Source organism: Crassostrea angulata, chromosome 10 (genome assembly GCF_025612915.1).
Source record: "Crassostrea angulata isolate pt1a10 chromosome 10, ASM2561291v2, whole genome shotgun sequence".
NCBI classification, from domain to species: Eukaryota; Metazoa; Mollusca; class Bivalvia; order Ostreida; family Ostreidae; genus Magallana; species Magallana angulata.
In genome coordinates, this window is record NC_069120.1 from 40,335,383 (window position 1) to 40,348,744 (window position 13,362).

General features: G+C 34.4%; 3 protein-coding genes across 7 annotated transcripts in view; 1 reads left to right on the forward strand and 2 right to left on the reverse strand.

Moving 5' to 3' along the window:
- The window catches only part of LOC128167780 (uncharacterized), a 66,943-nt gene that overhangs the window by 11,439 nt on the left and 42,142 nt on the right, over positions 1-13,362 (reverse strand). The window lies entirely within an intron of this gene.
- LOC128167779 (programmed cell death protein 6-like) lies at positions 85-8,763 on the forward strand. 2 transcript variants are annotated; one of them, XM_052833689.1, is made up of 7 exons: positions 85-257; positions 1,070-1,435; positions 1,848-1,975; positions 3,650-3,724; positions 5,097-5,171; positions 6,038-6,206; positions 6,924-8,763. In XM_052833689.1, exons 1-7 carry the CDS (start codon positions 222-224, stop codon positions 6,966-6,968), a joined length of 894 nt encoding a protein of 297 aa, XP_052689649.1. In that variant the 5' UTR covers positions 85-221; the 3' UTR covers positions 6,969-8,763. The 2 variants fall into 2 exon arrangements, with proteins under 2 accessions (XP_052689649.1, XP_052689650.1); XM_052833690.1 differs by lacking the exon at positions 1,848-1,975 and adding an exon at positions 2,028-2,155.
- LOC128167771 (axin-1-like) overlaps positions 13,143-13,362 on the reverse strand; it is a 30,295-nt gene continuing 30,075 nt past the window's right edge. For all 4 annotated transcript variants that reach the window (XM_052833675.1, XM_052833673.1, XM_052833674.1 and 1 more), the window contains one exon: positions 13,143-13,362. This exon is cut by the window's right edge and continues 1,398 nt beyond it. The gene's annotated coding sequence lies outside the window, so the exon portion shown is untranslated.

Consider the following 13,362-nt stretch of genomic DNA (forward strand, 5'->3'; position numbering starts at 1 on the left):
AATCCCCATCTGCTCTCTCTTTCTCTCTTTCTTTCATTATATCCTACTTTTACCCACTCCCGATTGATAGTTATCTCCCTTATTTGAAGTCTCCTGTAAAGAAGGTGGAAAAAACTGTGTACATCGTTTGTGAATCATTCCTTATTATTTCCTAATTACGCATGAATTCAAACACGTCTGTCTTTTAAAAGAATTCATATTTAGTTTTGACAGATTTTAAAATGTCTTGGGGCGCGCCTGGTGCAAGACCTCAGTATGTAAGTAAATAGTTTTATGAAAGATTTCACTGTAACGTTATATTTACTTTCCATTTCGGACACAAGATCATGTCACAATATGTATTCGTCTCTGTTGACCACCTCTACACTATAGTATAGTATATTGACTGTGTGTATATAAGAACATAGAGTTGGTTATTAATGTATAAGAAATGGATTTAGTCCCATGATTCGGGCAATAATCACATTCTACATTAAAGGCATAGACTAGTGCATAATATTATCTGTTAAACACTTATAAATTAACACTGATACTGGCATACGACCAATTCTCGCCAAGAGCCATTGCATTTCTCACCAGTGCACTATAACGTCATTTTATCAACACTTAAAATTATTTACAAAAAATGACATAATAATGCACTGGCGAGAAGTGGTACTTGGCAAGAATTGGTTGCAGGCCTGTATAAGTAAACTGTGTATAGTCTGTCCGAAGATATTGCTTCCGACACTTTTTGATAATTTTTTTTTTACAAAATACACATACTTTTGAAAGAAATAAAGTTGAAATTGATAAAAGGGAATAGCCGCTAACCTAGCGGTATGTTCAATCTTGTTTGAACTGTTTTAACCGCTTTGCAACAAATCGCAAAAATATTAGATTGCGAACACCGAAATTATATCAGAGCTTTATTCAGTTTACACCTGTTTGAAAAATAAAGATGAGATTTTGAAATTCGCAAGAGATGCATCTCGCAATTTTATGCAGATATTAATTCCTCACATTTAAATAGGAATCTACAGTATTTTATTTATATAATATTTAATGGTTGGACTGTTTTAACTAACAGAGTGGCTATGGACAACCTCAAGGAGGTGGCTACAACCCGTCAGCTCCCCCTGGTGGTGGGGGGTATGGTGCCCCTCCACCCTATCAACAGCAGCAACAACAACCCCCACCAGGGTATGGTCAGCCTCCTCCCCAGTATGGTGGGGGAGGCTACCAACAAGGGGGTTACCAGCAACCACCCCAAGGGGGCTACCAGCAATCTGGATTTGGAGGCGGATATGGAGGGGGGGCTCCTCCTCAAGGATATGGGGGCCCAGGGGGAGCACCTCCTAGAGGCTATGGGGGCCCTGGTCCTGGGGGACCACCAGGAGGGTATGGTCCACCCCCACCTCCAGGAGTCAGTCAGGAAGTCTGGGAGATGTTTCAGGTTTGCTGATATATTATGATAATAGTTTCATTTCCAATTTTGGGCCCAGAGGGCATACAAGATTACAATTACTAGAGAGAAATTTGCAGATATGCTGATGTTGATTATAACTGCTTATAAGTGTTGGCTAATGAATGATTAAAACTTATTATAAGAAGTAGCTTGTTTAAAATGATTAAAACTTATGAAAAGATTTGGCTAATAGATAATAGTTTTGAAAACAGTTCTGCCCTACTTCTGTATGATGTTAAAGTATTTTTTCCAAAAAATTGGTCATGTACAACTGTATTTTTTTTTTTCATTTTAGTAATATCCGGAGCTCAGCAAAGCTAGATAAATTTAATTGCATTTTTTGACAACAGGATGCATTATGTTCCATTTCTTTTGTTCATTTACAATATTGTAATTTTAGACGGTAGACCAGGATAGATCAGGAAAAATAACTTCTGTGGAGCTTCAAAAAGCCTTATTGAATGGAAACTGGTCGCCGTTTAACCATGAGACATGCCGATTAATGATAGGAATGTTTGATCACAACAAGTGAGTTTAAAAAACGAAAAAGGCTTGAAATTTACTCTGTTACTATTTGTAGGCAGTAGATCAAGATAGGTCTGGTCAAATTTCTGCTCAAGAGCTGCAGTTTGCTCTAATGAATGGTAATTGGTCCCCATTCAACCCGGAGACCTGTAGACTCATGATTGGCATGTTTGATCGGAACAAGTGAGTGGATCAGTTTATTTGAACCTTGTAGATGTGACCTTCAACTTTCAGACTTTGTAGAAAATGACTGAAAATAATCAAAATTTACAAATTTCTGGTAGATGATTACCGGTAAACATCACTTTCACTTAAGTAAATGTACCCATAAAAGTTCATTATAGCAATCAATTTTAGATTTTAAATTTTACCATTTACTTTATGAAAATATTATTCAGTAAAATCAATTTTAATGTATCCTTGTGTGTTATGAAAGAAAAGATCAAACATGTCATTTTGTTGCATGAATTCTCTAGAAACTCTAAATGTAAATTTTTACTATGATTTATATAATGCAATGTCCTTAAACCTGCAAGCCTCAAACAATAACATTCTGCACATTCTTACATTATCACTGAGGTAGAGACATGCTTTAAGGTGGAATAGCACACCGGGGAAAAACCCTCAAACCAACTGTGAATTATTTGATTACGAAAGATATAATGATGAATAAATTGTAAATATGTCAAGTAAGTGCAAAATTTGGAGTTTTGGGATAAAAAATGAATATGAAAAAATTCAATTCAGTAACTAACAACAAAAGCCGCTGCAGGATTTAAATTAGGGAAATACGGATCACAAGCCTGACTTTTTATCCGCTTGACTATAAGTTACACATTTCCGTTGATAAAATTCTTCTAACAAAACAAAATGTTGTTTTGATCAGAGGTCAGCCATTTTGTGATGATGTGTTATTCCACCATAATAGTTATGTTGCACCTTTGTACTTCACTAACAAATGCCTTGCGTTAGTACATGTAGTACAGTTAAACATTGATATCTTGAACACTGATATCTCGAATACAATGGATATGTCGAAGTGATTTGTAAGTCCCAACCACTTATTTTTTTAAGTATTTTACCCTCGATATCTCGAATACTCGGATATCTCAAACAATCCCATCTAGTTCGAGGTAACGAGTTTGACTATATGTGTAATACTCTTTATGACTTATTCATGACAACAGACTTAATTCAGTCCTTGATGAAAATTTAAAATTAAAGTTTCTTATGACATGTCGAAAGCAAATAAAAAAGTTACAAAAGTTTGGTTAGAATTTTTGTAGGGATAGAAAAAATGTGGGGTTTCTAAGTCTAATTAAATAACTTAATGATGAGAATAAAATCATGCATATCAAAAAGTTACGGTATTTAAACTTATCAAGTCTTAAAATGTGTCTACCTTACTCGATTTATTGTTGAGTTAGAAAGAGGAGCTCATTCTATTTACACGGGATCCTAAACATTACATTGTTTTACCAGTATACTCATATGTTACTCCCCGGCATATAAGAACTGTCTTGTCTAAACCATGGTTGTCACAAGTTTTGCCTAAAATAAATATCTTACCTTTGAACATGCAAAATCTTACATCCCCACTCCCAATCTCCACCAAAAGAATCATCTGTAGGGTATAATGTTGATAATTCAAGTTTTCAAATCTTATCTTGTTTTCAGGAATGGAACTATTGATGCCCAAGAATTTTCAGCATTATGGAAGTACATACAGGACTGGAAGGCATGCTTTGAAAGGTGAGCAGTGGGTTCAGTTTGAACAAAAATGAAGGCATGTTGCAATTCAAATCTTCATTAAAATCATCCATAAAATTTAGCTTGTCCCACTGCAATTTTTGGAGCATACAGAATTGAAATTTCAGATGATAGTCTGCTTTAGGTCTATTTCTATTTTTTCATGCAAGGAGTCCTGCCATTTCTTTTTTCAAGTCCCTAATCTTATTTGATTGACAAATTAACATTAAGTATCAATTACATGATGTTGCTACATTCTATCAGAAGTCTGTTCTGGAAGTTTGGCCCAAAATTTGATTTGGGCACTTATCAGCATGGGAGGGTCTTGCATGCTTCAATCTAGTACACTTTTGCTCAAACATACCACACTTTTAGTTATTGACTACAATTTATGTGCTCCAAAGCATATTGTATACAGGGTTATTTTTGCCCCTGAAAAATTTTCGCCCTTCTTCACTTGCAAACAGTTTCGCCCCATCTTGAATTCGCCCAGACACAGTTGTGTTTTAGGAGAGATAGTTTGAAACATTGGAATTCGCCCAAATTTAAATTCGCTGCTGACAATGAGGCAAAAGGGGTGAAAATAAAACGGGACCGAATATTTCCCTGACACAGTATGTACATGTATAGAAAAATAAAATGCTGGAATAGCAGGAACACAACTGCCTTTGTTGAATTTTATTGATTTATTCTTAAATCATAATTAGGAAGATTTTTAATCAGTGATGCTGGCATCTTTTGAGTGTAGTCAGCCCACTGGACTGTCTGATATTTATGGGGAGTCTTTATTCATGTTTTCTGTTAAAACTTGGATTACCTTTTTCTTTTAAATCATTTATTGTATATTAGCTAACCTTTAATATGAAAATCTGCACCAAGATCTTTTTCTAATGTAGATTCCTAATTAAACCGAGGAATTAATATCCGCGTAAAATTTTATGAAGCACATCAGGCAATTTTTAAAATCTTGCTTTTATTTTTTTGGACAAATGTAAATTACATGAAACTATGATAAGAATTTGGCATTTGCAATTTTATATTCTGAGACTTGCGATTTTAATGGAAAACAGTTGAATCGCAAAATTAAGTAGGCCTACTTGGGTAAAATAAGGAATGTACAGTAATTAAGATGACAATAAAAAAATGTTTTCAAATAATGAATATGAATTAATTTGAGTTTAATGAGTTTAATACCAATAATAAAATATGAATAAAGGAAAATAAAATTTCCATGTTTCCAATTTGTACAGGGTATGTAATGAAATTGATATTTTAAAAGAACTTCAATGACTTATTTAAGATGTTTGCCAGTAATGTGTCGTGGGTATGTTAATATCGCTGCAGGAGTCTAATATTTAGTCATTGCTATTTGTAGATTTGATACAGACAAATCCGGAAACATCGACGCCAGAGAGTTACACACTGCCTTCCAGACATTTGGCTACAACTTGTAAGGGAGATGAGTAAAATGAGTTATTGTTTAAGCAATGGGTAAAATTAGTCACTCATGACAAAAAACAGTTTTTTAAATGAGTTACTTTTGAAGACGTTCATCACACAGTAGTAATGGGAAAATAACTGCTTTGAATTTTTGAATTGTTAGTATTGTGGATGTAAAATTGGCTTTGATGTTGCATCAGGAAATGACACTGACTCATGTTATTTCTTCGTAATTAATTTGTATCCAGAGGCAGGAAAGCCTCAATAATTTGTTCTGAACTTTATGTACTAATTTGAACTTGTTTCATTTGAAAGGGGGATAAAGAAAATTGATGATCAGTGATACTCTAAACTTCATTAAAACCAATTTTGTATACTGGACTTCCAAATCATTGTGAAACATTGTTAAGTATCTTGTAAATTAAAATTAGTAACTACTTGTAATTCAGGGACCCCCAAGCAACCTAAATAAGTATTTGCTGATGGCCTTTATGGATGCTTTATTTTAAAAAAGGAAATCAAATCATACAAACAACACATTGAAACCCAATTTTCATCACATTCAAATTTCTCCAAGTAATTCTCTCTTTTATAATGTTCTGTAAATGTACTACATTTGGCTGTGTGCTCTATTAAGCGCTTTTGGCAGAATGGGGCTTCCGCTTAATCAAGTACATTGCTGAATGCCATGCAGATATGTATAAGAATAGTCACATTCAGGAATACACTAATTCAAATCCACGCCAACTTGTTCAAAAATTAATTTCCACCAAATATTGTACACGTCAAATATGATATGTTAACAGTATTTTCCCAAAACTACATTTTTTTCTGAGGTGGCTCTGTTTATTTTCTTATCTGTTTATTTTTGTATAGATCCCCCCAATTCTGTGACACTGTAGTCAGAGTGTTTGATCGACGCGGCGCCAGAAACATCAACTTTGACGATTTCATACAAGCTTGTGTAATGCTGAAGACCCTCACCGACAAATTCAGGGTCAAGGACTCTCAGCAACAAGGGGTCATCAATATCAGCTATGAAGATGTAAGCATTTTTTGGTTTCTTTTTTAAAATTCTTGTATTTGGTTGAAATTTCATGGTGATCAACTGTATTAGAAAATTTGTAGCAAGGATTATGTCCCTTACATCATGAATTGGTACAATTTTTACGGGTCATGTGATGTACCTCTGGTTTGCACACTTTCATTACAGTATTCTATTGTTGAAGTCAACATCTACATATGATTTTTTTTCACCTATAGTTGTTTATTGGTATTTTTCATTGCATTTCAACTTAATTTATTCTGATTACTCAATTGATGAACTTTTTTACTGCCATTATTTAAAAAAATAAACAGCAATTTATAGAGTTCACTTGAATATAAACTTGGTCGGTCATTTGGTAAAATCCTGTGAAGCCCGTGGGGCTTCTCAGAAGATCTGATCATGTACCAACCAAGTTCATATCCTGATGCACTTTTTAACATTGCTATTTATTACTTATATTAATGTTTGAGAGTGGCAAATCATTCAGAATCATTAATATAATGGTGTTTTTCCTTTTACAATAATGCAATCGTCAAGTGATAAGCCTGTTTGGTTATGATTGTGACGTCATGAAAAAGTTCACACAGTACATTGTATTGAACGTTTCTGATATTTTATAGGTTAATATCAAGAAGCATATTTGCAAATGTAAATATACAATTTTAAAATTATTAATTGTCCCATGTGATTCAACTTGCTGTGTTTGAATTTCAGTTCCTGGAAATGGTTTTGGACAACACGATTCTGAATGTCAGGTGATTTTGAGGACATTTTGAGCTGAAAAGGAAATTTCCCAAATTGACCAAATACTTCCACAAACTGATAAAAAAACATCATGGGTCCATACTCATCTGGAGTTGATCAGTAACCTTTGACCTCTTGTTAATCAGGTCATTCATGGTTCATTGATTTAATGGAAGAATGTTTAACTTTTATTATATGTAGAATCTATAGTTGTGAAATTTTCATCTGATTGCAGTCTAATTAGATATATATACCGTACTGGTATGTACATACTGTATAGAATTTCTCTATTTGTTGATATTCAATGAATAGTACCAGTAGTTATGTATGTTTTATACAAAACGGTACATTAAGGTGGAATGGGACACTTGTGTTGTTGTGACATATTGTTTATTGAAATAAACAATAAAATCAAGTGTAATTATGTAATTAGTTTCTTTACCAATATTGTCACCTAACAGAGTAGTGCAGTGGGTGCGAGGGCTTACTACGAATCTGTAAGTCATGAGTTCGAATCCCACTGGGGGTTTTACAACTCTCCAAATATTTCAAAAGCTATTTTTTGATTGAATATATTAAAATTTGAAAATTATAAACAGATAAGAGTATTTTAATTACAATGTTCTTCAATCCACATTAATATTAACAGGTGTCCCATACAACCTTAATTTTGTCTTTATAAACCAACTGACATAAAACTTGTTGTCCAAATGTTTTGAAATGGTGATGAATGAAATATGATGCAATCTGCTGAATTTTTAGTTTTTGGTGCAAAGTGTTGTAGCAAGAAAGTCTAAATACCAAATAATTTTTGTGTTTGATGGGGGGGGGGGGGGTGAAAAATGACAGAATTGGACGCTGTTATGAGTTTTATTTACACTTAATGCAACACAGTTGCAAGGAGGTACATGTAATTATAATAAGGTGCTTTCTATTTGTGTCTGTTAAAGAAACGCTTGTTGTAAAGGGCTGCATCAGCATTCAATATAGAGGGACTTTACTTATCTTGGATAAAGGCCTTGCTTCTTTTTACCATGTATTGTAAAATATTTTTATCAGAGTCTACTGTTTATTCTGTGGATTCATATCAGCATTGCTCTCTGCAGAGGTGTTAACGAATTAAAAATGCAATGTTCTGTTGTCATGGTTGTAAGTTGTTAATTAAACTAGTTAAGCTGTACAGCTTCAAGTTAATAAAGGACTGAACTGAGCTTAAGACTGTTAGCTGGTCCATCACTAGAAATTGGATCATATATATATAAACATGATTTAGTTTTCGTTCGCTTTTTATTAAAGTGACAAAAAAAAATACTTCTATGGGTGCAGTATATTTCATTGTCAATTTCACTAATATAAGAATATGATTTAATAAATGTAAAACATGGTAAAACAAGCAATTCTTTAGATCTCTTTTTTCTGTCATACTTGCTATTTATAATTATTCTCTTTGAACTCTTAGAAGTCTGATCTTGTCAGTTTCCTCATTAATTTCACATTACATTCCCAGACTTATATTATTTTCTTTTTCATCTGAAATTGTTATTTTAATATAAATTGTTATACTTTATCCTTTGATGCCATTGTTGCCCACGGGCAAGCAGATATTAATAGTAGTATATTCTCTGTTATACGGATGTTGATGAATTGATTGTATTTAGTCTGGAGAAGTAATGATCAAGTTCCTAGTTTATAATTCAATAGATGTGTTGTTAGAACATATAGTTTTGACACTCTTCATGCATTTTTCATGCATATGTTTATACAATGTAATAGTTTTGATCAAATTTCTATAAAATGAAAAGAGAATTTATTTATGCTCTGTCCTTTGATTTATATAGTTTCCTTTGTTGTGGAAATGGGAAGATAGCTTTTCAAGTCTACCAAGGGACTGCTTGATCTCCAAATCCGCTGTCGTGGATTTCTACAGACTCTTCCATCTCTATCTCTCTCTCTCTCTCTGTGATGAATAACCGTTGGAATCTTTTATTCCTTATTTCATCACAGGTATATGGAAAAACCCAGTTCAATGAGACAATCGTCTTTGTAATAATTGGAGTTGTCGCTCTTGTTACTTAGATCGTATAATAAAATTTTCCAGCGCCCCTCATTTATTTAAAAAATAAAACAAAAACTAGAATAAAAGTAGGTGAATAGTGATTGAATTTCCTCTTAATTTTTTTTTTTTATATACATTTTTTGTCGTCTGACTCTGTTCAAAGAAACGTTGTCATTTCCCGGCCGAGGTGAGCAATCGTCTGTTTCCAGCACCGCAGCGCGCGTGATCTTTTGATGGCAACAGTTTTTTCACGACTTTTTCTGATGTTAACAGATTTACCTGCCGCGTGAACACACCTGAATTGCCTTTGAACAAATATATATCAAAGCTTTGATATTTTCTCTCTCTTTGATACGAGATGGAGAAAGGGAGTGTTTACAGCCGGTGAACGGGATCTGTTGTTGATTGTAGTCGCAGATTTATAGATTGCGTTTTATTAGATCACAAAGTACATTTGATAATTGTCATGAAGACAAATATGAACGAGTAACAGCTTTTCTGATAAAAAGTATCGGACACGCATTCAATTGATGAGCGTATTAAAAAATGGAGACTAGCGGCTTTTGTTTGTTGACTTAGATATGGACTGTATTCAATAAATGATCATTAGTGTTATTGATTGTCATGTTTCAGATTCATCTCTCTCTCTCTCTCTCTCTCTCTCTCTCTCTCCAAAAAAAGTTGTTCTTTCTCTCAATAGATCACCTCGTCACTAATTCTCCAGATTTGTAAGTTATTCTTCTCTCGTCATTTATCGTCATTTAAATATATTCGTTTATTTTTTCTCTCTTCCCAAATTTAGTAAATCGTGAAATCGTTAGTTATTTGTAATTTAGTCTTTTACTCTCTCTCTCTCCCCAAATTTAGTCAATCGTTAAATTGTTAGTTATTTGTAAGTTAGTCTTTTACTCTCTCTCTCTCTCTCTCTCTCTCTCTCTCTCTCTCTCTCTCTCTCTCTCTCTCTCTGTTCAGTCAATCCTGGAGTTAGAGGCTACATGTTTGCAATTAATCATTGCATGTATTTTTAATGGTTATTACACTGCTCTTATGTCATCAGATGACAATTAATAAAAGATGTCGCGAAGCATACTAACGCCTGTAGAATATTGAATTTCATCTTTCGCAAACATTTTAATATCCTCTTTATTCAGATATCAAATAGAGTTTGCTCCAAAACAAATTTCAAAGTAATTAGTCCCTAATAGTCTTTCTCTACCTAAAAATGTTTTATTATCAAATAGATTTGATAATGCCGATAAGGAGAATAAAATCAAAGGGCATAATTTATACAGAAGTATACATAATAGATTTTAATTTACACGTTCCGTTTTGATCTCCGACTTATAGCGTCATAGCCTTTAAACGGTAGGCTGCCCCATTCCATAGCGTGTATTATATATCACCACGCAGTGGAACTTATTGGGAATACGTATAAACAAGTACCCCCAGAGCAACAAACTAAATGGCAATATCTTCTTCATAAAATAGTCCGGGTAATAAACCATACATGTGTTTATGTTGGCTGTGTAAAAGTTGTTACGATTCACGAAGGGTGGGGGGTACCCAAACATTTCAGAGAATGGGGGTGGGATAGGGAGGGTGTTTGAATTTCCCAATACTGAGATCACGAATTCATCATTTCAGCCATCTTCGCTAGCCAAGTGTTTTCGGTCCACTTTGCTCCCTATAAATTTATGGGGAGCAAAGTGGACCGAAAACCCTTGGCTAGCGAAGATGCATTTCAGCTACCGCCGAAGAATCGGTGTTTTATGGGTAGACGTATTGGCATTTTGTACATTTGGAATTTACTTGGTTATAGAATAGGATTTCTAGTTATAAACTTACTGGGGATTTTACAAGGATGCGACATACCAAAGACATCAGTGACAATTAAAAAATAGAATGCAAAACATCTTTATTGAAAATGCTGTATTTTCAACCACCCACTAAACTTTGTAATTTACAACATTAGAGTATGGTATAAAAGGAGTTGGGGGGAAATGGACGTTTTATGTTCTGTAGCATTTTGTCCAAGGGATGACAGTTTCGTATGACCACGAATATGAAATAAAATGTAGAAAAACACCATTCTAAGAATAAAATAAAAACCAATTGCATATAATTTTGTTTTTCCAAAATCATGCATTCTTTAAAGAAATTTTCTTTCGTATCCTACGTTGAAAGTGCAGAGAACACTAAGGATATTGTCATTTACACTGAACCGATCAAATAACATGTCAACGAAGAAACTAAAACCTAAAACCTAAAACAAAAACAAAAAACAAAAAAACGGCCCCTTTCACGAGACACACTCATTTCTCGGTTATCTGGAATTCGGTGCAGAACCCCAGCAGGTTTGGGTGACATCTAAAACTTAATGCTACCACATGACCGACAAATCTCCAGACATAATGTTTTTGTATAATATTATCGACATTTGAAAGAAAAAGATGCACACAGTGTTCGTGATGTGAATTGTCTGTCTGTCACGATATTTAATCGCCGTCTGCGAATGAAGTTTCAATAAGCGAGGCGAAATGTCAAGGCGAACTGTTGCGTGTCAAGGTCTTTTGGAATGTCCGCGATTACAGGCTATGGACATTACAAACATTGGTCGTTTCACCAGGTTACAATGGCTCATTGTTTATACAAGTCGGTTTATTTTTTCAAAGAAAAAGAATACCTGATTTAGGCATGCATGACATGCACGAGCGAACAGAAATGATTCGTCTCAAATATGTATTTCTTGGAAATCTAAATGCACCTATTCACTTTAGGTACAATTTAAACTCGATTTCATGGTTCTGTATATTAACAATTTATTTTAATACGCTTGTCATCTGCATTATGATAAATATTTTCTTTCCAGCTGAAAGCCCCCCTGCACCGACATTGGCTATTTACGGAACACACGGAACAACAATTGAGTAACCAAACATCCGCCTTTTACCCACGGCCGTGGACCAGGAAAGCTTTGATATTTTTTATTTAATATTCGGTTTGCTTGTTTCCGTACCGTTTTATTATTCATGCGACTACGAATGACAAATTTGCTTTCGACTTTGTTACGAATACCTTCAAAGATCTAATACAAACACGGTTAACCCAGCAATTGAAAATTATCGGGGAAAAAAACATAATTCCATTGTGTGCGCATATCGTAAAATGACGAAATAAAATTAATGCGATCCTTTGAAATCTGAAACTCAGTGTCGAGTCTCTTCGCCAGAGGATTCGTACGAATGGATCAAATTCTCGGTTAAAAATCGTGTGATACTAAAATATTATGCAAATGAGCCGCTTTGTTGTTTCAAAACTGATGGTTTTAGCCCGACTTTATGGATTTTCTATCTGCCGTATCCGCAATAATTAATAACCCGAGGACAGAAAACATCAAATATAATGATAAGCTGATAATTGTTGTCGCATGTCACTGCAAAATATTTCACGAAAGCTCCTGAAGACTGGGTGTCACTTAACAGAGAGAGAGAGAGAGAGAGAGAGAGAGAGAGAGAGGAGAGAGAGAGAGAGAGCCCGTCTGTCCATTTACTTGTTAGTTATATGCTTCGTTATATAGCAGGCATGATCTTGTTGACTAAATGGCTGAGAGAGAGAGAGAGAGAGAGAGATGAATGCGCTTCCGCATTTCAATACATGTCCCAATTTCATTTGTTTGACATGACTTATTTTCATCCTGAGTTTCCATCCAGATAACTCTGGATCCCATCCCAGTAAACCTGTCTGTTTGTTTCGGTCAGTATCTCCAGTTTATGACTGTTTTACAAAGAAAATTGCAAGTATGTGTCATGTGTATCCATCAAATCTGGCCCCGTAAACACGACGGTCGGCTGACCAAAGAGAATTTGCCACTCCACGCGAATAGTTGACACAATTTTCACCATCTACAAGTCTATGTGTACCTTACAACAGGATATACAGGTACTACAAGTTCGTTATAACAAAAACTCGCTATGTTTTCATTGAAAATAGTGGGACTTTACTCTAGGGGTCATACACTTAGTACTGTCCTGCAGTCACCATTACTGATGACGTTCAAATCGTCTCGACTGGTTTTAAATTATAACGAAAGTCACTTCCATTAGGTGACACACAAAGAAAAACAGAACTATGAATAAAATAATGTACAAACTTTATTGTGTTTTTGTTCTATTTTTACACATATGGAAATGTTTTTATTTCTACCTAGATGATGGTGAATGATAGAAGACTCCATGGCAACGAGAGTCAGTCATCCATGACAATGAAACTTTAATAGGTCAATATATACAATATATCCTTTATACATTTTTAAATATCATAATTGTAAGTAAGTTCCATTAAAGCTGTGGACAT